At 40.5% G+C, this 25,460-nt stretch overlaps 1 protein-coding gene and 1 long non-coding RNA gene across 6 annotated transcripts in view; one reads left to right on the forward strand and one right to left on the reverse strand.

Annotated features, from left to right (window-relative positions):
- The window catches only part of LOC105668719 (synaptogenesis protein syg-1), a 259,826-nt gene that overhangs the window by 56,940 nt on the left and 177,426 nt on the right, over nucleotides 1-25,460 (reverse strand). For all 5 annotated transcript variants that reach the window (XR_010889351.1, XM_067352041.1, XM_012361238.2 and 2 more), the window contains one exon: nucleotides 21,456-21,585. Coding sequence is in view for 4 of the 5 variants with exons in the window: in XM_067352041.1 (XP_067208142.1) it covers nucleotides 21,456-21,585 (130 nt within the window). In the remaining variant the exon portion in view is untranslated. The remainder of the gene's footprint in view (nucleotides 1-21,455; nucleotides 21,586-25,460) is intronic.
- The window catches only part of LOC105668725 (uncharacterized), a 129,069-nt gene that overhangs the window by 13,224 nt on the left and 90,385 nt on the right, over nucleotides 1-25,460 (forward strand). The gene's annotated exons all lie outside the window — the stretch shown is intronic.

The following is a 25,460-nucleotide window of genomic DNA, read 5'->3' on the forward strand; positions in this document are numbered from 1 at the left end:
CCGACTATCGGATACGTAGATGTATATGCACACTTTGTGCATTGCGGAATATAGAATCGGTATATTAATGGAGAAAACGTGATAGCCTATCGTGCGGCATAGCGTGCGATTATAGGATACGGTATAAAGAAGCAAGGGTGTATTACGACACCGACGAACGTTTAATAACGCGTCACGCACGATCGTTTGTCCGTGTAATAATTCATGTTGGATTTATGCTTGTACCCTGTGTTCTCAATTTCCTCAATTTTTTTTCTTTTGTTAAATTTGCACATAAAACAGTAAACAGTAAAATTTTTTGTATAAAAAAGTTCAAATAAAAAGATGTAGATTTTTAATATAAAAAAATCAAGTTTTTTAGTTAATATTTTTGTAATTATATGCATAACAATCTAGCAATATCATAAATATTATTGTATTAAGAAAACATTTAATAGAATGTGCTTAGATAGCCGAAACAATTTTTATTTTTATTTTTTTATGCGAGTTGGAGCTTTTTCTCTAAAATTATGGAACATTTGGTTAGGTCTGTAAGTCGATTTTCAAAATGTCGAAAGTTTATATATACGTGCAGATGCACCGTCGACTTTGGATGGAGTTTAGGCATTTGCCGTGTAGCATTACAAAAATGCCCGACTATTTAATGCCTATAAATTTACTATAGCGTAGCAAGAAGTTCCGTCGGTGAAAAGTGGAGTCTGTTTGTGCACGGCGTTTCCGAAACTACCCTGAAAGTTTCAAGCTATCGTAGAGGAGGTGGCTCGTGGCACGGTGCTGGGTCAGACCGGGCTGTAGCTTTGTCGTAAATTCCTACAAATGTTGTAACAGGTCGACGCATTACGACAGCCGACGCTCGTTCGTCGTTATTACGGCGCTGTACGTCGTTATGAATTTTATGATCCTGCGCGCTATAAGTAATGCGGAAATTTATAATCCTGCGCTCTGAATGGCGACGCGAGCCTTTGCGAAATTCGCGTTGGCCCGCTCGCGCAACTGTTATAATACAGCTGAACATTTTTGGATTACCTATTCACTTATGAAAAGATCGCGTATATTATTTAATGCTAGTGAAAAGTTTCGTCTATTCGAATTCACCAAGCTTTCTATTACATTACAAAGCGAAAGCGGAGCGCGCGCGTCTTTTACTTCACAGATGAATTTGTCTTTACAAGTTTTATTGAAGAAAATTAAAATTATATGAATTAAAGTTTTTCCACTTAATTAAAGAAAAACGATAGGAATAATTTATATTCGTATAATATTGATCTTACAATGTTTGTATAGCGAGGCTAGAGATTCACTGAGTAAGGCAATGCGTCTTTGTTTGAGATCACGTCTGTTCCACGCAAATCGTATTATTAGCCTATAATTCCACGGCGTATATATCCTGATCCAGCAAAGCAGTTCCGTCCAAGCCGCTTGATCCCATCCGGGAATATTAAACGGAAATCGTCGACAGATGCGTCCGGCCGGTTAGATTGCGGACTCGCGCGGATTAATAACCGAAGACCCCCGAGTTAATTAGCGCTCCGGCTTAATACGAAATGCCACGGCACGTGTCGCGATAACTCGCGGTCCTGTTTGCAGCCGGTCGGACCTCCGCTTTTGCTCTCACCGCACGGGTTTGCGGCGCGCGCCCCGATTCCGCACGCGCTGCACCCTGTGGACATCGGACGTGACGATCGTGCATTCCCAGTGCGTGGTTCCCGGTGCATAAAGGACGGTGGCGGACTGCTGTCCGTTGTGCCCGCACACCCGGAAGCCAATCCGATAGAATGCACGGACAATGAGGAGAGAGGGCTCCACTGCCGGAGGAAGCTGGCACTGCGCCGTCGGCTTCGACGCGCCCCATTGATTGGTACGCGCACGTACAGCCGGCTCCCTTTGTGCCCTACCTTGCTCTGCGCAAGGTGCATTCACCTTGGTCATATTACGGTTTAATTGAAGTTGATGCCGGCCGCGTATAAAGGCCCGGGCGATATATCGCGACTGGGGATCTTGGGAAACGTAATTCGCGAGATTAAAGTGGAACGTAGGTCAAAGGATGTTAATCATTTTTAGTGCCAAACGTGTCCCAAATTGTACCACTCTTTCCCAACTTGAACCAGTCGCGCTTGCATACTAATCGCGCTGGGATTTTGCAAGAAAATGTGATTATCGCAATGTATGTATAACGGGTGAAATGTCTTGGGAGAATTGCATATGTGCAAAGTGAAAAACACATTGCGTACCGTGAGATATTTATTTTTAGCATCAAGTGTTGTAGTGACTAATTTTAAAATTAATTTCTCTACTGAATTTTTTTTTTATTTTTATAAAATGTTGATAATTTTTGCACGCTTTGATTCTTTATACGGGATTGTCGCGATAACGATATATTGATATGAAACGGCTTCAGTAACTGTTAAATACCACATCGTTCAATATACTGAAAATCCGATTAAATCGAAAACGTCAATGAATCAATTTAATTGAAATACCGAAAATACGATTGTCTTTTCTATTATTTGAGTAATTCAATTTCCGGAACTGAACGATTTTCCGGTCAGTCATTAATCGTAAACAACACCAGATCTAGAGACAAATTCAATAGACAATTAAATAGGTCTGTAACGAGGAAGCATCTACTTAAATTTTCATTAAGATCTCGCGGCTATAAATTATATTTACCAGTTCTCGTACATGTTATATTACTATCCATTTTGTATCACAGTGATAGATGATCTTTTGTAGAAAGCTAATGAAAAACACCCCAGAACTCTCAGTAACATACAACAGTAATATAACTGAAGTGAAAGAAATTGAAATAAATACGCCTTCTCATTCTATACATCATATGTCTGTAAAAAATTGGGAAATTTTTCTGAAGAAAATTATTTCCTTGAAAGTCGGCGGCTTGAAACTTAAATCTCATTAGTTTCCTTATAAATCCGCGTCTGTTGCACGCTCGCTGTACCCTCCGCGTAAAGCGAAGTAGCCGTTCCGGCATTCGAGTCATTATTCTCGGACGTCCCTTCGGCGAGCTCGTAAAAATTGATTCTAATCGCGACAGCCGTACGTACTACCGGATATTCAATTAAAGCTAGCCGCTCAAACGTTCATACGCGCCGATATATGATGCGCCTAGATCGGCAACGCAGACAGAGCCGGTGTCTAGCCTCCTCGCCGATGTGCGCCCCGTTTCACTGTCTGCCCCGCTGCATCGCGCCGCATGCACGCATGCCACCGCACACAACTTGCGTCTCTTATCGATTTCGCGATATCGGCAGCGCGTTCGCCTCGCCGGTCTATGGCAATTTCCGCGCTCTCGTATCCATTTGAATAGCTAGGATAACTTCGGGAGCTAACGTCGACGGAGAGAGTATATTACTCGCGCGCGCGATCGGTATTCTAGCACTCTCTCGGCCGAACTACTTCCGATCGAGGGGTGGGCGTGTGGGCGGGCCGCCCGGAGATGGGTGGGCCTTGGAATTCATCGGCTGCCGAGGCGCGTTAAGCGTATCGCTTCCGTTCATCTGGAAACAGCTTCGATATAAATCGAGGCCATTTCTGCCGAAATGAACTCGTTGCGCTCTAAATTCCGTACATATTTCTCGCACGTCTTCTTCGGAGTTTCATATTTTTGTGAAATCGCTCGATTAGATATGTGTCCGCCGCTCCCCTCGCCGCAAATCAAAAGCGTCGCGGATAATCACGCGCCAAGAACTAGTTTTGAAAAGGCAGTCTATCGCGCGAGCCTATTACATCGCGTGATATCGAGAAAAATACGGCGATTTAAACGTGTAAATTCTTTTCCGAATTATAATAGATAGAAACGATAATTCAGCGCAAGAAAATATAAATCTGATCTAACGTAATATTCAAATGGAAATCAAATCAAGCAGTAAAATTAATAAATCGTGAGTTTTGTCATTCTTCATGTCGTGAAAAGGAAACTTTAAGAAAACTTTCAAAGGCATATTAATTAAAGGCTTAACTATAGCATACTAAAATCTATCAACATGCAAGCGTGCTATAATCATTATCACGATATAGGTCTGCGACGTTAATCTAAAAAAAAGCATAAAAGCTGCTTTTTTTTTAGGACCACTGATGTTTAAGTACGTTGCATGCTGCATATGTGACCTGATGTTAACGACGCTGCACTAAATTTTAATTGCCCCGATGGTCGGACAGATTAAGCTCTTCGATTTTTCTCGGAATTTCCGCGCGAAATGAAGGACAGACATTCGACGTACTTGACGGCACTGCTTCTCGACGTTGGCGAGAACGTCGAGAAATTTCAATTAAGCTTGTGTCAGATGCCATTGCAGGGAAAGCTGCGTATCTTCAATCAGAAAGTTCCTATCAATTTTCAGTATGTACAGAATGTCTCTGACCAATCGTGCCCGCCATGTGAGAGCATCCAAATTGAATTAGAAAAAAGTACATCAAATTCGATTTCTAGCGTAACAAAATTAAAAGTTAATCGCTTACTCGGCACGCTGTAACATTTTTTTTTTTAAAGTTTCTCAAACGATTTAAAGTCAGCTCATATTTCTTCCAACATAATTTCTTCTCGTTCACGTAGCACCTTTCGTCGAAAGGAGGTAAGATTCGGAGACAGCCTGTATGCGCATAAACTATGTAACACGATGGTCTCTTCACGACAATTTCGAGCATTCGTATGTTGTCGGAGTGCCGTGCAGTGGCGTCAGGAATTTTGCAGGCATTGCCCCGTTAACGGCACCGGCATTCGCCAACCATTACTAACACCGTGTCACTAGTAGCGGCAGCCAGCAGTAGTATTAACAGCAGCAGAAATGTCACTTCTATCTTCTCTCCTTCGGGCAAGCGCGGTGAGTCGAGGGAGCGATTTGCATATTCATTAAACACCCGCGGTGTACACGTAGGCGCGATCCGCTTTGCACCCTTTCGTCTGCACCGAGCACTTTTGCAACGCTTGTAAATGTAGTTCAACGTAACGTCCGCAATGAACGCGCAGGGCGAGTCACCGGCAGGGCCGAAGGGTTGTCGTCGTCGGTAAGAACACAGGCGAGCGTCTGTCGTTAACGAGCGAAATTTAAGACGTATTTGCATCCAGACCGCTACCACTTGGCGCAAGTTGATAACGACTCGATCCGCAATCGCAGACCCGACGGCAGCCCCGCTGGATCGTACGGCGCGTCCGTAAGGCGAAGCAAGTAATGTATGTTCGCCAACGAATGTTCGATGTACTTGCGCCGCCAAGTGTGGGGGTAAGAACACGGTTTCTATCTCTCGGCTCTTACGGTCTGAGCGCTGCGAACGACTTCGCGCCTTTCGCCTCTGTTCGTAATTAATTCGAGGGTACGTATCGCGTTTTCCTCGACCTTCTCTTCGGTGGCCGGGAGTAAGTTCGAAAGTCGTACGAAAGACCGGGGCGTGCCAAATGGTGAACAACGAGGTGGCAGCGGGGCGGTGACGAAGAAGGCGAGGGAGGACGAGGGAGGGAAGAAGAGCCGACTTTCTAGCTGTAAGAGTTCTACCACGATGGCAGTCGGCGAGCGCCAGCGCCGAATTATGCATTTTCTTGTCGTCCCGTCGAATAAGAGCCAACTGAATATTAATGCCACCGGTGTAATAGTTTGTAAACTAGGTCTCCGGCTGTTAGGGGGATTGTCGTTCGCGTCGTTAGTGCGCATAAATGTGCGCCGGTGGGTGCCGCGCCGTCGCTCGTGGAATACGACATCTCGGTGAATGACTGATACCGTCAAGTCCCAGGAGCATTGAAGAGATGAATAGTTAGGTAAAATACATGCAAAAATTTATTTCGTATCCAACGTTAATTTCTTTAATAATCTTAATAAAATTAATAACAATTAAAAAGCAGATAGATTAAGAAAAAAGCTAAATACAAGAAAAAAAATAGAAAAAATTTATTTTACTTATAGTGATAGTTAATTATTAATATTATGAGAAATTTTTGTGACAACGATAACGATAAATAATTAGAGAAATATTATTGTTTGAAATAAGATTGAAAATAAAAAAAAATAGATAAAGATAAGAATAAGCAGGTAAATAAAAAGTCGATATTGTTTGTATCGTAAAGAAGTATCGCGGCAAGTGTTTCTTTTGTTTCTCTGTCTTTTTCGATATCATGACTTTTTGTCAAAAATACGCGGGTAGAAATTGTTTCATCTTGATAGAGTCCGAAGTACTAGCAGTGTCTTTGAATTCAAGTAGTCTGAAGCCACTAAATCGAAAAGAATTGGAGACTGCACTGCCACTCTCTTATAACAGAGGGTGTTTGGAGAGGTAACTTGCCGTGTAATGCCGACACGTGACTAGTTAGTGAGAGTTATCGCGATATTGTTACAATTTCAACAAACTGAAACACATACACACACACGCGGGACTCCCGTTGCGTAATACTTTTGTGCAATTGCGAGAGACTGGATCTACGCGCATTATGGTTCATAAGATAATAAGAGTATTCCGTTCGACACGCAGATAGTTGTGCCAGCTGTAAGTACTCGCCGATAACACTTCACCATGTTTTCGATCGTAAGCTATAGCTTCTTATTTGCAATTCTACTTCCTATGCCTCCGCATTATCCATCTCTTGTGTCCTCCCACTGCTTCTTACTCGTCTTTCCACCGAGTTGTAGTGTACTCTCTTATGTTTTACTTCTGTCGGCACCAACAATCGAACAACCTGTACAGCGCGTCGCCCATTATTCATACCATTTCTGCATCACCGCTTTCCATCTTGCAAATGACTCTCCACTTTCCGACAACACGTCCTAGCCTTTCTTTCGCTCTTGCTTCGAAGAGAGTATTATTCGGCATTGTTCGATAGAGAACAAAATGATCATGCAATATAGTCATTTTTATATTAAAATGATGCGACAGTGTTTGTGATAAATAATTTCAAATTAATATCTCGAAACTAACGCGCGTCATAATATTTTTCTTGTATATTACGATAATATTAAAATTCCAATATATATATAAAAGAGATATGTATGTAGGAAAAATTTTATAGAATCTATTAAATAAACATATTTTATAAAATTTATTAGGATCTTCTGTGAATTAAAATTCATCGTTGTATTAATATTACGTATATTTCACTTGAATTGAATTGGGCGAATTACCAACATATATTTGTTCACCCGTATGTTTTTAGGGCGCGTGCTCTCTACATCACACGACAGACGGACTCTACGGTGAAATCGGTGTTTGTAGTTAGTGCCGTAGCCATACCATACTGCACAATAATAATAGCACATTTGCGTGGTTTGTATTGTGCATTCGGACAGGCATTATTACATCTATGTTCTCTATGAGTGGCCGACGTTATTACGTTACTATGACGTAAAAGAGAGTCCTTGTTTCGCCCGAGATATGAGTATATGACAAACGATTTATTTTACATGTCGCGTATCTTTATTTACGCGTAATTAATGCGCTGTATGTTGGCCACTCGGATACTTTACACATTGGTTGTTTGCTCTTTATTTTTCATTATTTAACCTCGGGACAAGTCACTCTTTGTCATGCTAAATTATACGATGTCGGAATATTTCTTTTTTTTGCGTCATATATCATGGTACATATTTTTTTCCGTGCACTCTACTACTCGTGTTCGATTTCGATAGATTTGCAAAATACGAAATTCTCTTTTTGGCTTCGCTCTGTTAATAAATGGCCATATATAATTCAAATATATCCCATATTTCGGAGAAAAATATGCTTGACGATAATCGGTTAAAAATTTGATTGTTATTTTTATTAATTCATAGAGATTTTTTTTTTAAACATAAATTATTAGTATCAGAATTATTGCCAACCAACTCGCGCAGATTTATTTTCTTTTACGACCACAGCACTTCACAATATTGTGGACGAAAAAATCCATGCTTTTTCTTGAAAAAAAAAAAACACAAAAAAAAACAAAACCCCTTCACCAGTGAGGTTTCTCTGCCGAATGTGAAAGATGGTGTAACGGAGAATTACGTCGAAGTGTAGGGTCGAACTTTCACGAGTAGTTTGGGCCGTCAGTCACGTTTTCCTGGTCGAGACGGACCTTCTCGTGTGGCGCGCTGCCGTGGAAACCACAAGAGCGGGTTCTACTCTTTGCGCGCGTCGTAAACGACCGGAAACTTTCGAATTACCGCGTACATACCGCGTGTACGTGTTTCTTCCGAGCTTTCGGGAAGCTCATCGGCGAACCCGCGTGTGGACGTTTGTGTGCGCATATTCGCAGTACTCGTGTAGAGGGATGAAAGTACCGTCGTGAGTAGGATTTCCGCCTATCGCCGTCTATCCCGTTGTCCTCGAGAACGATCGTTAAGCCGCCACTCTCCGGTCACATTAACACGTCAACTTCGGTCCTGTCGTCAACCCACGGGTCCACGGCGAGTTGATACGTTCTCGGGTCTGTCTCTCGCCACTGAGAACACTCGTAATCCTCGACAATGAGCGATAGAACCGTAATTAAGCCTTCATTGTTGTTTGCAAACTAGTATTATCTCTCGTTGTCTTTTTTTCTTTTTTTAATTTTAAGTTAAAGTATTTGTATGTTAATATATTTTAAATTAATATATTTTTATTTAATTAACGTAATCTAACACTCTCAAAAATAGATATTCTGAACCATATTATTTATCAAGTATTGATAATTGCGTGGATTTAAAATTTAAACTTTATTAATTTTTGTATATATATATTAATCATTATAATTTTCATATTATTTCATATAATTTAGAAATTAAGATGCTACATTAACTGGCAAATGTTAATATCTTTTGGATTGGGAAATAATAGCATCATTGCAAGCTTGACTATTTATGTATATTGCTATTATTGATCAGTTTAAATAGATTTTTGTTTATATTATTAAAAAAATATATTATATTAGATATTTAAGTATTAAATTTGGCAGTCAAAAAATATATCTCTCTTTGTTACTTTCTGTCATTTTTTTCAATTCTGTTATTGATTGAACAGTTCAATTAGACTTATTATATCTCGTTAATCAGAATAATTATATATCGTTAATTAACGGCATATAATTCACTAACTGTCTAGTACAAATTTTTAATATAAATATGAAAAAATTGAACATTTTTCTTTCCTGACTAATTTTAGTTTTTAATTCAATTGATATAAACATGAAGCGACATTTGATCCGGTGGGAAAAATTTGCAGAATCGAGATAGTTTCTACTGTACAATATATTGCCGCTGAAAAATATCCGTTTCAGTTACAGACCAATCCGTTTTATCGAAATATGACCAGCGTATTCAAAATAATCGGTTTGCGCTACTTTAATTTATACTAATAACAGATCTGCTCGAGCCTTTATTGGCGGCCTTTATTCGCGGACGTTGTTATATCTGCGACGCGTTTTACCTGACGACGACGGTACCTGTTGCCGGAAAATATGCGCATTTGGTCAGACACCGCGTAAAATTAGCCCGAATTATCCTGAAGCAACAGCTGCCGGGAATGAGGCGTAAAGGTGTGATTATTCGTTGCTGTGACCAACCACCGCGTAGTTATGATTCCGGTCGGCGTTTTCTCCCCTCGAAGTTTGCGATTACTCGGAAATCGCGGAGGCGAGAAGACGCGACAAGGACAGCATGAGGTAGCCCTTTTGATCGTGCTATATCCGCCCTTTAATTTCGAATGCGAATGCAAGGAGATGCGGGATAATTTCTCTCTCTCTCTCTCTCTCCCTCATCCTCTCTTCCTTTCACCCTCCACTCGACCGATTCTACCCATTTGCGCGCTTCCCTAATACGATGGCTGGTAATTAACTCGCGAATTACGAGACCGTGGCGCTGGGAACTTTCGCGGTTCCAAGTCGACTCAAGGACTGCGGGTTTATAACTACGGGCGGACGGAGGGCAGCAGGGAAAGCTGAGGAAACGCTTTAAAGGCCCGCAGGTGTGCGTGATCGAATACTAACGATGATTCAGAGAAGACGTTAGCGTCAACGAACGAACTAAAAGGTTTCTTTCGGATTGTCGATTATACGCGCGGGAGAAATTAATTGCTCAATTCCAAGGCGCTTAGAATCTTTGTCGCAGATTGTACCGTGAAGCAGATGTATCCGAGAAGGGTGCTCCACCTCTTAACGGCGCCTTCCTCTCGTCCCATCTCGCTTGAATTCGCGCGAAGATGACGACAAATACGAATCGCTGAATCGCTTCCGTCGATGTCGATTTTTCCTACTTACTTGCGGGGAGAATGATACGTGGTTGGGAAGGCGTCCCTTTCAACGACGCGGTTTCCACTGAAGAACCGATGGCGCGCGATAACCACGGGTATATAGCAGCGTATTAAACCACCCTTCCGTTCGTTTCGTGTTTTATCCACCACGGAAAACTTCTTTTCACGCCCGATATCGCCCTCGCCCGAAAATTTCACGACGGCGCGTCGCTTCGGAAAGCCATTCTCGAGGAACGCCACAGCGAGAGGAACATTTCGACGTTTACCGAACCGGAAGGTAACTCAAATACCGTCAAGTATTTTCTTGTGCTCGAATTAACCGTTTGTCCGATTATTACGATGAAATTTCGATCGCGTGGTAAATTTCACTCGCGAGACCGCGCGAATCGCCCTTCTTCGTTGGAGATGACAATCGGAATGATCGAAGACTTTCGTGCTTCCGGAATGGAATTGTTTGCGGAACTTTGTAATATCGAATTTTCGATCTTTGAGAATCTCACACACGGTGCATTACGACCGCATACAATTTCAGTTTCTAAGAGGATCGACGACGCGGGGATAACGTCGACTGTGGTGACGGTGCAGGTGCGGGCAATGGATGGCGAAGAGGGTGGTGGCGCGAGAAAGGGGCGGGGAGAAGCCAGTCGTAACAAACAAGGCGTACCATAGAGACAAGAGCATTGTCCCTCGGCTATATGCAACTAACCCACGGTATAATGTACTCCCTCCCCGCCCCTCTTTCCTTGACGTCGCGCGAAGGCCGGGAGTGTACCTACCACCTTGGCTCGCAACCGTAGTACAGATCCAGGCGCCGTTACCTTCTATTATACCGTTCCTATACCGGGTAACGTCGCTGCGAAACAACCGACTAAATGAAGACACATTGCTTTCATTATGAGCTACCTAGTATACGGCTTGCAGCGTCGCCGTCGCCACCGCGGCTGACATCATAGCCAACCCTTCCTCGCGCGTTCTCTCTTACCTACAATTATCTCTAGGAATGAGCTAGCCAGTAGATACACAAACTCCTCTTGTTAGGCTACTCCCTCCAGGGTGCTCCGAACCGACCGTACAATTCTTCAACGACAGACTCTCGACTTGGCGGCCAAAATTTAACGCTAAAGCGTCGAGGTTGCGATATCATTTAAATAATAGGCGTAGTTCGAATTTGAATATTCAAATCTCAAAGAATTTTTGTCAAATTTGTCTGCAGTATAATTAGAATTTAACAGCAAAAATTGACACGTGATAAAAATTTTGAAAAATAATTAGCATTCTCAAATAATAAGCAGTAATTTATACAATCTTCGTTGCAAAGTGATTTGTATTACAAAATTACATTGCTGAGAATCGTCGGCGTCATACGTTCTAGACTTTTTACATTTTTCTTCTTACGTTGGTAACGGAATAATGTAAATACTGGTGGAATCTTAGTCGAGATAGCCTGTATAGTGACTTAAAAAGCACGTGTAAAGTACACATCGAAACTCCGACAAAACCGCGAGCTGTCAGGAACATCGGACGTTTTAGACCTCTTCCTCTCCCTCCTTCGTCATGGGACGCGCGCGTTTCTTGCTCTCGTTGTTATCAGCGACCATCCTCTGTTGGTCTACGTCCGCGGATACAGCGGCGGATTATAGTTCGTCAAATATAAACTCGCAGATCTCTCGCCCGTCTCCGTGTAACGTCGCGCCCCGCGGTAAAGCGATTTATTAAGGCGCAAAAACGGCCCTTTAAGAACGGAGCCGGCAGTGCGAAGAGCACGCGGTGAAGGACAGAGAGACGAGACGCCGCTACCAAAAGACATTTGTCTTATTCAAATGGCAGGAAGCGGAAGAAATTGAAGAAGAAACGCGGATACGAGCGCGCACTCGGAGGAGATTGTAGGTAGAATGTGAAACATCGCAGCGCTAGGGATCCTCTGGCTGTGTGTCTCTGCCGTTCATCCCCTCCCCGCCTCACTCCCTCGCGCGATATCCTCGCTTCCCTTTCCACCGTCCCTGTCGTCTCGTCGTCCTCCCGGCGAACTCGTCGCTTACAAGCTCACCGCTGGGACCAACTCTGCAGTTTCCACTGTTTTTCACGTAATTAGAAGGCGGATAATTTATTTAACAACGCTCGACGCGCGGTCGCGGAACTTTTATTGTTTCGTGACTCCCGGCGGAGCCGGCGGACGGGCTCGAGGACGCAAGAAAACTAGATTGCGACGTGGATGCCGTGGTGCACAGCGCACTGTTTAGTGCGCGCACCCCTTTGACATTCGGACACATCCGCCTTCGGGGGCGGTCAGAGTACAGATTCGCTGTTCAACTTGGAAATGATTACAAGCGAGCATAAGAGAAAGTTGAATTACGCGCTGTATGAAGCACGGGTGGAATGTGAGCCTTTCTTCTTCTTGGAGAAATAATTATCAGTTACATAGAATAAATTCCATCCCTAGTTTTCTATTTACCTGTTCGTAACAACAAGGATAATTAATACTTAGGTTTACTATTACATCTAAAAATAGCAATGCTCGTTCGCTTTTTTAATTACAAGCAAAATACGTTGCATGGCGCTCTTCATCGCGACGCGATCTATGGATTAAAGTCTTCGCCAGAGGTAACTACGATGCCTTCGGTTTTTGCGCATCCTCCACGCGTCATCTAGCCCGCGCGGAGCGCGCGTCCATACGCCGATCCGAACCGGGTTTAACGTCGCGCGTTGACAACGTCGCGTCGTTACGCTCTTCTCCACCGAGTGTTTCGGTGCGCTCGTTAACCGGGCGTGAAAATACGCGACGCCAGTTTGCCGTGACGAAGCAACTCGCGCCGCGTCGCACCAGGCCAAGCTCGATTTTTATTGTTTTTTTTTGCCACGACGGGCTCCGATTTCCCGAGCGGAGTTGCTGCTTTGCGCGCGCGTGCTGCCTTTATAAATATGCATGTCGACGTAACGCAGGCAGGCCCGACGCGTCGGCAAGTCGGTCGACTGATGCATTAGCCGAAAGTGCGGACTGAGAGGCGGACGCGACGAACGTCCGTAATGTTGTTTACCGCGCGGATTATTCCGGAAGACGTGTGCGACGCCGGGGAATATTATTCGTCACGCGCTGTCCGGTTTTCGCCGCTTTGGAATTCCGAACGTTTCCGAGACGCCATCGGCGAGCGTTCCAATTGCAGTTCCTCCGGATGCGTGCGCGCTTCCTCCTCCAGTTTCAGCGATTACGCGACGTTTCCGCATCCGTGCACAAGTGGTGTAACGGTTATACCATATTCTGATGTTATAATTTTATTACCCCGAGGGACCGCCGTGCTTTATCTCACGAGCCGCTTCGAGTCGTTTCGAGCGATTACATATTTCGCCGTTGTGTGTATCAAGCGTCGAGAATAGTATAACCGTGACTTTGGATAACACCATAATTACGTTTCGCCCGGTCACCGCGATAGCCCGACTTGCACCGCTTCGTAAGTATCCAGAATACAAACGGTGGATACGCCATTCCACCGTTCCGTTCCGTGCCTGTTATTACGTGCACGTTTTCGCCGGCCTCTCGTTGGTCACTTACGTTCGTTTTCTTCAATTTACACTGGCTTTTGCGAGTTCTTGCGAATCCGCCGACATGCGATGCGCGTCACGTCATCGTCGCGGCAAAACTGGAACGATAATCACGTTATATCACGGTGATATCAATGTAACGACGAAGCGTCGAAAAATTACGCCGCCTTCGTCAATCGGTGATATTTTGCGAGAAATTTTCCTGATAGAGATTTTTTACCCATTACGCGCGGCGCATTTTATCAAAGGCTTTCAATGGTAAATTCAATCAAAATCCGTCGAACCGAAGCGACGGCTTCCGTGCGTGTACAGACGGCTAGACGGACAGCCTGGCAGTCCGTAGACGGGCAAGCATGGCCGAGCTAATAGCAGTTACGAGAGCAGACCAGTGCTCCCGTGTAGCGCGACTGAAAAAACGTGATGAGACTACCAAATGACGTTAGAGGAGGAGTTAGATTTGGAGTTACGTTTGAAAATATCGACAGGCCAGTTTCGTCGTATTCGAAAGTTCAATTAAATTTTGTCATGTGATGGTACAACAGATGTATCGAAACAAGATGCAGAGATTTGATACCATTTATCTTATTCATATTATTATCTGTATCATATTATTTTGCACTAGTATCTTTGATCATCAATTTCGTAAATCTTTGCAATTTTTAATGTTTGATGAAATTTAATAAACGAGAGTATGCTCTTTTTGCATGCTTAATTAACAATTTACGTTTACAATAAAAATTGAAAGCTTTTAAATCTTATTTTAACTCGGCCTTTTTAAAAAATATTTTGTATCTTTAAAATCTAGGTACAATCAAACAAAAAATAATTTAAATAACTTTGTATTATAAACTTATTTAGAATTATCTTTAAAACTTGCGTTTCTACGAAATTTAAGTTTTGTGACTTAAGTCAATCTTTCAATTACTCTTAGCTGCATCTTGATCTTATATTGGAAGAAGCAAACATTGCTTAGTGGTCGATCAATACGCTTAAAGACTTAGGTCTTACGTTTTGCATTGTCTGGCGAACTTAACTTTACCCAAAGTCACCGTCTGACTCAACTCGCTATAACATCACTGTGTTTGCCCTGACTGCAAATTCGGCTCTACCACTACCAAAATCTTTACTAAAGTACACACACACATGTACTTAAAATACACATTGCATTACACAAACATACATATTTGTATAAAGATGAGAAAGATGGTGTGAAAATAACAAGAGAATGTGACTTACTATTTTAAAACTTTTTAGCTGAATGAGAATTTTTTTACAATACAGTATCAGAAAAGCACAAAACCATCATAGTTGTATATTTATATTAACACAGATATTTTTTTTCAGCTTGTTCATTACATTATGAACAAGCACATGAACAAATTGACACTAAATGTGGAACGATACAATTTTTATCTACTTTCATTCTTGAATGAAGACATTTCAGAAATGGGCAGCGTTTAATTTTAATTTTTAAGTATAGTCGATAAATAATTCACATTAGTGATAATTATTGGACGACATAAAAAGTTTGATATCACAAGAAACGCGCAAAGATAAGGAGGGGAATATTAATATCTCATTAGACATCTCGTTTGAATATGATATATAAATCATAATATAATGTCAGCTGTGTTAGTTCTCAGCTCGTTTCATACATTTAACTCTTTTTTTGACCGCATATAAAAGACATTATGTATTATTCTCTACAGAAATTGGCTTCTATTTTATCCAAAAGGTTTCGATATTTCAATTTAACCACGAATTTCTATATGATGATGTGTAAAGTATCAAATGAAATAACAGATGTTTTGTATTCAATACAACTATAGAAACTGTAATTTCTGTGCAATATTTATACCGCGGAAGAGTCATTATGGGTACCGTTTTCCGTTTTACAATACCAATCCCTCATCCACCGCGATTGCCTCTGCTTCTATTTTCAACCGTTCAGATGTATACGATCGCACGTGTATCGACCAAGGAATGAAATTGGCGATAATTGCCAATGAAATAGTAATGCAAATGTACAATAGATTAGCATGTTGCGGCGCGTACACCAGCTGAGAGAGATCTGGCGCTTCTTTCCCGTTTATACGATATAATGGCTTTCCGATATTTACAACAGACACGAAAGAGGAAACTATAGCCTTAGAAATTTCTATTTTTAATTACAACGGATTGCGAATCTCACGTGTATTAGCAAAGAAAGGATTTTACAAAAGGATTCGAATGATTATTAATCATAAAATCTTTAAATTAATTTCAAAATGTTAAAATGTGACATTACAAATGCTGTCTACATTAAACTTTTCCCAGACATCATTTTAATCGAAAAAGTGATAAAGCAAGGAAATATTTGAAGATTTTACTTTGTGAACAGAAATCTGAATGTTAAAAAATATATCTTACTCCGTCAGAAGCACAGACATGATTATAAAGATGAAAATGTAATGTTACATTGATGCCATCTCGACGCTTCTAAACCAGGCAAGTTGATACCACCTGTGATTACGAGATACATAACGAAGCGCGTCCCGTAATAACGCAAAACGCAACGATCGCCACTCGGCAGACTACGAATGCTCGCATGTAGGAGATTTGACGTTAATGAAAACGCTCGCGTACGCCAATTCAACTTCAAATTGAATTCGTTTATGACATTTCGTGACTTCGCGGAGAACGACACGACAACGAAAATACAACAAAGAGTTAGCTGGCTGCGGCGAAATAGCCGCGTCGTGAAATGAGGTTGGAATATCAGAAATTGAGATACAACACATTTGCATCAAGTGTGCCACATAAATCCGACATTTGCAAGATTACAAGATCATTTATTCAATCGACCATCGGCAATTTGACGGACTGAATTAATGATACTTCTTTATCGTCATTCTGCAGCCAAAAGTTCAAAGTTCAAAAGTATATTTTGCAGCAAAAAGATTTTATCCGGATGAAGTATCCGTATAAAAGATCAAAGTTTTCAGCTTTATGGCTTCCGCGGTTTCTAGGCATTTTAATAACGTTAATAACAATATATATTGATTTTATCGAGGCAACATTGTAATAAGATGCTTAAAAGTTTGTTGGTTGCAAAATAGAATTGCGCGGTTGCAAATATAACGCTTAATGTGGTGCAGTTGATGTAAGCCGACTTTGTGGCGAACAAATTTCAAGCCTTTCAATATCATTATATATTGCGGCTGAAGAGACGACCGCACAGAATTATCAAATAATATCATTCGAATGCGCGATGTAATTTCATTTTCGCCATCGTAACATCTCTTTAAATAAACTCAATTTTATTTTAGCGTCTCATATAGCAATATTTAATGCGCTGCATTTAATGTAATCTTTTCGAGGAATGCAAGAGCGACATCAAAAATCTTAAGATTAATGTTTAATTTGGAATAAGTTTATCGATTTTCCGTTCTTATCGTTTTAATTAAACTTATCTAGCAGTTCTTATCGGAGTATCGATTTACGTCTCAAGTAAAGTGACTGGCAAATTACATATCCACGAATAAACTCGATAATAACTAATGCAGAATTTTCAAAACTGATAAACGTCAATCGAAGCGGATAAGATCCATTGACATGCTCTTGCTATTTTCGTTAAGATGAATTTTACTTTTTTGTACATAATATGTAGCGTCAATCACAAGAAAAATCTGTCAAATTTTGATATTTTATGTTTCTATTTGAAGAGTGCTTAAATTGTTATCTTTCTGTATTAATCTCGCAGCCGTATATAGCGCTAAATATGCGATGAGAATAACGATTTCTTCTCACAGAGAGAGCGTGAACTCATTCTCTTGGAACGCGCGATCAATACGACATACGGAGACGTACAATGTCATCGTCCCGCACGGTCGGATATATATTTATCGACTCGCGTCAATTTTACAATCTAACGTGATTTACGAGGCGGATCCTCGCGACATTTTCAATGCCGGGCGAAAGCCGTCAGAGAGAAAATCGGTTAGGTGACGAATAACGTACATACCGCGACCGTGAAAAATGACCGGCGTTTGACAAAGCAGCTTCCCTTAAATCGCGTCACCGGCGTGATACACCATTATCTTGCATCTTCCGCTCCTGCACAACCACCCGTACCCTTATATCTCTCTCTCTCTCTCTCTCTCTCTCTCTCTCTCTCTCTCGCTCTCTCTCTCTTTCCTTTTGGGTTCCCTAGCATGCGACTCCATTATCTCACGACTGCGCTTTACTGGAGCAATTCCGGAAGGGACGACATACTCGAGGCAAGTGACTCACGCGACAGAATTCATCAAGGGCATCAACGACGACGGCGAGCGTGGGTATATGAACATTTACGATTGTCTGCTGGAATTAACGGCGAAAGTACATAGACGTTTACTTACGCATTATACGCATTATAATTCCCATGGCTGCCATGAGCGTGTTTCCATTAGTTGATGCGACAGTCACATTACCGTAATGAAAAGAGCGACAAGTCGCGCCGGTGTGTCGAAACGCGATTAATCTGATTAAGATCGCGCGGGGTCTTTCAATGGCCTATGAATTAATAAGCGACCGTGGATAACTGCTTGACGACACACAACACAGTCGTGCACTTATGCCGTGGCTTTTGTACCTTGGCATAGCGTTTCGTGATCCTTTTGCATCTGAGACACAACAAACACAAAGTGCAAAACTCTGTCGTGCAGGCACACTGAGAAACTCGAACAAGCAACTTCAACTATGGACTCTAATTGTCGGTTTGAAAACAATGATCCGAGCAGAGGCCACTCTTGACGCTGTAAACAGTAGATCCCAAGATCTAATTTGTATGTATATGCACCACCAACTATCCGCGGATGTGTATACATTTAGTATTTACAGTATCACTCATGGTTTCTCTCTCTCGTAACGATTGTTTCAAGCCGAGTTAAAGCTCCCTTATTCTACTGTAACACGCAAATGGGAATTACATTCAAAAACTCCTCCGGTGATAACCAGCTTGATGTTTATGTTAATTACAAAGTTTGTCTTCTTTTTTTCAACTACACTTTTTTTTAACAATTTGTTTAATTTTTTATTTGTTTCACTTTTATGTCGCACATCTTAAGAGATTGAAGAGCTTGTAAAAAATATTTTAGTATCGGCTTATTCGAAAATGGATTTTTTTTAGATAAAAACTTTTTTCATATATTTTCTTCTCATCCATGAAAATTCCGAGCACATGTGTGATTTCTATAGGATGTATGGGAATAGGGATGTGTTTATATGCGTGACTTCCATTTTAAGCATAGAATATATGGTAAAAAAGCATACGCGTGAAGTTAGCCCCCCAATATTAGAAATAATTAAGTTATTTTACATGATTCGATTGCACATTGTTTGCACATGATTGCACTTCTTTTGTTGTTGTTTGCACACCTCTAGAAAAAGTTATTCAAAAAGAAAATTTGAGGAGGCCAATTTCACATTAAAAAATGGTCAACTGTGTATAAATGTGCAAACGAAAATCTATCAATTAGATTGATTGAAAACTATTTTTGTAAAAATTGGGGGGCTAATGTGAAATTGGCCCCTCCAAATTTTTTTACTTTTTTACTAGAGGTGTATAAACGAAAATAAGAGAAGTGCAATCGCGTGCAATTGAATCATGTAAAATAACTTAATTATTTCTAATATTGGGGGGCGAACTTTACGCGTATTAAAAAAACAGCGCGTTAAAATCAACAGATCCGGTGCGCGTTCATCTTGTCTGCAACTTTACATAAACGATAGACTGCGAATTGCGCGGAGTAGAGAAATATATCTTATGAGTGACTATGCTTACCGATTTAATCACGGTCGACGTACCGCGGTAAACGTAACAAATGGTTCATCGATTTTTCATTCGGACTTTCAATTCGACGTTGTGAATTGCGACTCGTGATCCGGCGATTTTATCCGGCACGTCGGTGTGCCAAGGAGCAATCTTTTAGTAACCAGCTTTCGCGCGAGTACTTTTCCTCGAACGATCGAAGAATAATATTTACAACATTTTCGAGTAACGAAATGGCCCTCAAATTGCTATTCGAGGATCTTGAGAAATAGTGTGCAGCAAACGTTTTTGAAGATTCACTTAAACTTATATTTGCTCCGTTATTACATTATTTATTTACGTTTAAAGTTTGGCGCAATATCAAAGATGCAAGAGACATTTAGATTCGAAGCTAAATCGACCTAGGAAAGTTTAGAAAGTTCTAGTATAACCGATTCGTAACTCAGTTGCTATTTGTTTTATGCTAACACAGAGTTAATTACACCGATGCTGGAGTTGGTGTTTGAGATGCTTGATTATATTTCACAGAACTGCGTTTAACTGCATTTTCATGCAACTGCGAGAAATTTACCTTAATATCGGGCTTTTCGGGTTTTGAACGTAATCATTTTTGAAGACGATTAGAAGCATTACTAACATTACTAAAGAACAAATTAAGGGAAATATTATATATCTCGTTTCCATTTCATGTAGAATGATAAAAGATTAAAAAATATACGCGAACAAATTAATTTTCTATGGTGTTTCCTCGTAATGATAGACCTGTAATTTAAGTTAGCTCATGCATACACACCCGCGTTTAATACGTTCACAATGATTATTCAACCGGTGGAATGTTTGTGGAGAGATCGTAAATATGAAAGTCACTCTTAGCCACCCCTGGTTTGTATATTTTTTGCCTCGCTGGATTCGTGCTCGAGCGAGCTCACATTTTCGCAAAGCGGCTGGCTGGTCGGTATCGGGCGCTGCCATCGAAAAATCGACGTCCAGTCCGCACACGAAAGCGGGCCCCGACTTCGCTTCGGTACACGCGAGTGTAGTGACCGCACGCGTGAATATCGCTTACGTGGACCAAGCTCGGGACTTCTTCCTATCGTCGCTCTTATCGTGACGTTTAACGAGCACGGGTCACGTTGTATATTCAGGGTGGCTCGCTTTTTATGCCGCCGCACAGTGATAACTTAAGCCCGATACGGAATGAAGGAGATAAGTGATAAAAGTGAGCGAATGAGCCGGCGGGAAGAAATAATTATCCATTATACCACGCAATGGAATGCAGTGGCTCTCCGTGACATGTCTGTTTGATTATGCTTGTCGATAATTTTGTAACAGGGCGTCTTCCTACGTTTGGGAACACATTGTATATCTAGGGCGCTTGTTATACGATCATATACCGTAATGATAACTTAACCCCGATGCAGGAGGAAGAGATAAGTGATAAAAGTGAGCGAATGAGTCGGCGGAAAGAAATAATTAATCATTATACCACTGAATAAAACATTGTTTTTCTCTGATACATTCGTTTTGCTCGTGCTAATATTCTCTCGACAATATTGATATAAATAGATAGATATTCTTATTTAAATATTTTTTGAAAAAACTAATTAAAATTAAATACGGGTCGAATCTACATCTGTATATTCTAAAAATTTGATCAATTTAATATTGTATTTTTGATATATTTTCAACTAATTCCGAAATGTTTCTAATTGCTGGAAGCAATTTAAACTATCATTTTAAAAGATAATTTCTAGAATATTCTCAGGAACCCTTTTGTCGATTAAGTGAGAATGAATGTGTTAGATATACGTAAATTACGACCTCATATGTAATTCCGCCATTCAACAACTCCTCGCGTGCGATTGTGTGTTAATTTCTAGCTGTTCTGCTTGACAACCATAAAAAGTAAAGGTTAAGAGCTTACCTGTAGATCGGGACGACGTCATTCTTGTACCAGACGATTAAGATAGCTGAATCGTTGCGTTGCGGTGAATGTATGTCGCATGGCAACACGGCCGTCCCACCGAGAATCGCTCTCACTGACAACGGCGGCCCTAAAACACGAAATACTGATTGGATAGTTGCCACCTGTACCTTCCGTCATGCGAACGGAAGAATTTCAGCATAAAATAACATTTTGAACTCTTTATAATCAGCTGTCAGCTGTAGTATCGATACTATTTTGAATAATCGCATTTATAAGATGTATGTCGTGTGCATTACAATTGTTAATTTTGTTTCGAATTTTTCTCCACAATGCTGGATTTATAAATTGTAAAGGGTTGGTTATATCATATAAATAGTGATAATAAATCACTATTGATATATTTCGATATCATTTATTACGAATCATTCAATTAAAATTTAATTTTATTTAAATTATTTAAATAATAAAATTTTACATTCTTTTTAACAGGATCAGAATCAATCTTTTATAAATAAAATTTTTCTTCCCGACATACGTATATTTCCGTAATATGAATAAAAAGTTAATACGGATGAGTGAACAAAGAAAAGAGATTAATTTTACATTCGTTTAATTCATTGGTAATTTCGTTATGTAAACGAACGTAGATGAGAAAAAATTACTTTCCATTACCGATATTTGCGACGGCTAATCTGATGTTGAGAAGTCGCATCGCGATGCAACGAGTTTCATTTTCAAGATTTCTACGTTATTACTATCCTTATATTGCGTTATCAATAACTTTGAGTGGTTATTTCCGACGTAGGAAATCCGTTTTACTTACAAATAACAGGGTTGACTGACGCCGGTGCGACACGAAAGGTAATTGCGTTTCGTAGAGAGCCCGTCCTTTACCAAGAAATGTATATACGGTCACGTATTACCGTTACCGCATATATAGTGCACATTGCGTCTGTGTTTAACTTCGACAATTTTCTAAATCATGTTTTTACATTACGCGATGTATACTGCAAAAGTATATATGTGTACATGATTTTGAAAAATTAATAATCGATTAATAATTATAATTATGGAGAAAAAGCATTTCAGAATTTAATTATGATTAAAATATAATAATATATCGATTTTTATAAAAACTAAAATATTGCAACTATGTATGTCGACATTTAATTGAAAATGAAATTATTATATCTTGTTTTGCATTTAATATGAATAAAATTTAATAAAAAATAATCATTTATTTAAAGACGATTTAAAAGGCAGTGCAATGCAGACAGTTTATTTTTGTGACGCGTAAAATAATGATAGACGTCGCGTTGGCGAAGAAATAATTCCGTAGTTCATATACCGGTGAACTCTGCGCCAACATTTTGTCTGTTTCTTCAAGAGATAGGCGATTAAATATTTCCGAGAGAAAATAAAAAAAGAACGAAGATATCAGCGTATGTAGAACGAGAAAGGTCACGTCGCAATTTCGCGCTCCAGAAAGCGCCGTTTCCGCTGGATAGCATCCCGGGCATCATTGACCAGGTATTGAAGGATCGGCGAGAATATTTGCGGAGGAGGTAGCCAGCGACGGAGGAAATTGCCAGGGAGGACAACGCGACCGGTCGGGGTACCGGAAAGCCGAAACGGATGCATGTATGCCGGCTGTCCGAGCGTATTAAAACTGAGCGAATCGCGAATGGATTTCCTTTCCAGTCTGTCAACCGTGGAGGAAGCGCTGATCCGTTCACTCTCTTTCCTGACGATGGTCGAATTTTTCCAAATACTTCGGCTCTCAATTTTTGGATGTCATACAACCTATTTCCGCAAATTCGCGATTTCCGATTTATTGATTTATCATTTCTGGCTGCATTAATTGATGAAATTTATTTGAAAGTTTCATCTAACATAAGTGCGAGATAAAAGGTGAATATATTGTAAAAACCTCGAATAAAGCATTCAATCGGCCATTACTACTTTATTTGTTTTGCTCAGTGGCTCAATACGGGAGCAATTTGGAAAACAGTAGAAAATATTTATCAAGCAGTAACTTCGTGGATTTCGCGATTAATCTGAAGCGCAGACTTGTCACATGATCTCTCTCGTTCCACCTACGTGGATATCTTCATTTTTATTGGAAACGTTTGTCGAGGATCAAATATTAAGGTTTTTTATGTGTTTTTAGAACGTAATTACTATATCTCTTATTACATATATTTCTTTATAAATTTCTTTCTAGTTGTTTGAATAATACGCAAAAATATTAACAAAAATTAAAAAGTTTGGAGCAAGAAAAATTTATGATAATTTGTAAATCTCGAAAACAGAAAATAAAAAAATATTTTGCAAGCACGCAGTATAAAATATTGATGTATGTGTATCTTTTAAAAGCGCTTGGATAACATTTATTGTTTTTGTGATGTTTCTCACAAATGTTACTGCTGTTCTTTCATATGCAGTGCTCAGAAAGCAAACGCGGTATGCAAAACAAAAGTGGCGGGCACTCCGTTATCAAACTTGACGAAACCTTTATCTTGCCTCGTCCAATTTCTGAGTTTCTGTCATAAGAGTCATTTCTCTTCCTTACATTTTTAGCCTTATGAGCGATAGTTCACACGGCGCGCATATTAGGTCTCTCGTTCCAAGTTTTAAATTTTTAAGCAGAATTTTCACTCTGTGCTGCCGTCACGGGAGGGAATATATTATGCAGTCCCTAATTTACCGTCCTAGCTGGTCGCGTCAGCCTCGCGGAATAGAGAAATGAGTTTATGCGAAAGAACAAATGGAAAGTCGGTGCCTATCCTTTTCTCCTCTCTTTCGAATATTCTTCACTTCACTGTGACATTTCTCGCAAAATTCGCTGAGAATGTTATGCAGAGTAACGCATTAGAAAGGTGCATTAACTTTACTGTGTCATCATATTCGATCAATTATATATTTGATTGTAAGGAAAAATGTGTACATTTTATATTTATTTTTTTTATTTTCCATTGCGTATTTTTATTAATATATTTTACATATCACTGATGCAGAATAATTGTAATTAATTGAATCACTCAGCTATTTGATATATATATTTATATTTGTGAATTTTTTTTTATCGATTATGCATTTTTAAAATTTTTTAAAATTTTCGTATTTTTAATACATTTTTTTGCGGTGAGATTCTGCCTGTTTCGAATCTAGGACAGTAGTACTGTAGAAAGGTGTATTGAAATTTCACTGCGTGGATTTTGAATCGGCGCGCGCCGATGCCAATCCCTTTGGCGTATCCGCGATATAAAACGTATACACACACACACGGCAGAATATTTGCATTGCCGCAATAGAATTTTACACTCTGAGAGCGCATTGATTTTCTTTATTAAATTACTCAAATCGAAATTCCTGTTAACCGATCTCGCGGGACGTCATTAATGTCCGCACGCGTAAGCCCGTCTTTCAGGATGATTAGGTGAGAGTAATTTCGTTGCGTCGAGGTCAATGTATCTAGCAGACAGAGATGCTAATTAAATTTGCAGGCAACCGAAGTGGCACTCCTTCGCCGTGCGCACGAGACCTTTTTTTTTCGCACATTATACATTTATACTCAAATACAGAGTCCGCGCGCTTCACGGCCATCTTTACCGCACGTGCTCTTCCATTTTTCTTGTGTCCGTAGCTCATAGAGTTAACGTTAACGGTGTTACTCGACGCTCGGGTACACGGTTGCTTTTATCTTACCTATATGTACACCTACCTACCTATACAATACATATCTGCGTACGTACGTAGGATCTAGTCTCGCGTGTATGTCGGTATAAGCGTATAAAACAACGGTTTTCACGGCGTCCGCTAAATTTCCCTTGGGCTACCCGCGGTGCATTATGAGTCCTGAAGGGTGGTGGCAACTGTGGATCGCTCCTGTCGTCCCGCCGTGCGCCCGAGTTCTCGTGCCTCGCGTGATCTTCTCTCTGTTATGTGCCGGGAGGATAATAGCACGAGACAGCCGCGAGCTGCGTTGAAAAGCGTTTTGAA

This window comes from Linepithema humile, chromosome 3, assembly GCF_040581485.1.
Source record: "Linepithema humile isolate Giens D197 chromosome 3, Lhum_UNIL_v1.0, whole genome shotgun sequence".
Classification (NCBI taxonomy): Eukaryota; Metazoa; Arthropoda; class Insecta; order Hymenoptera; family Formicidae; genus Linepithema; species Linepithema humile.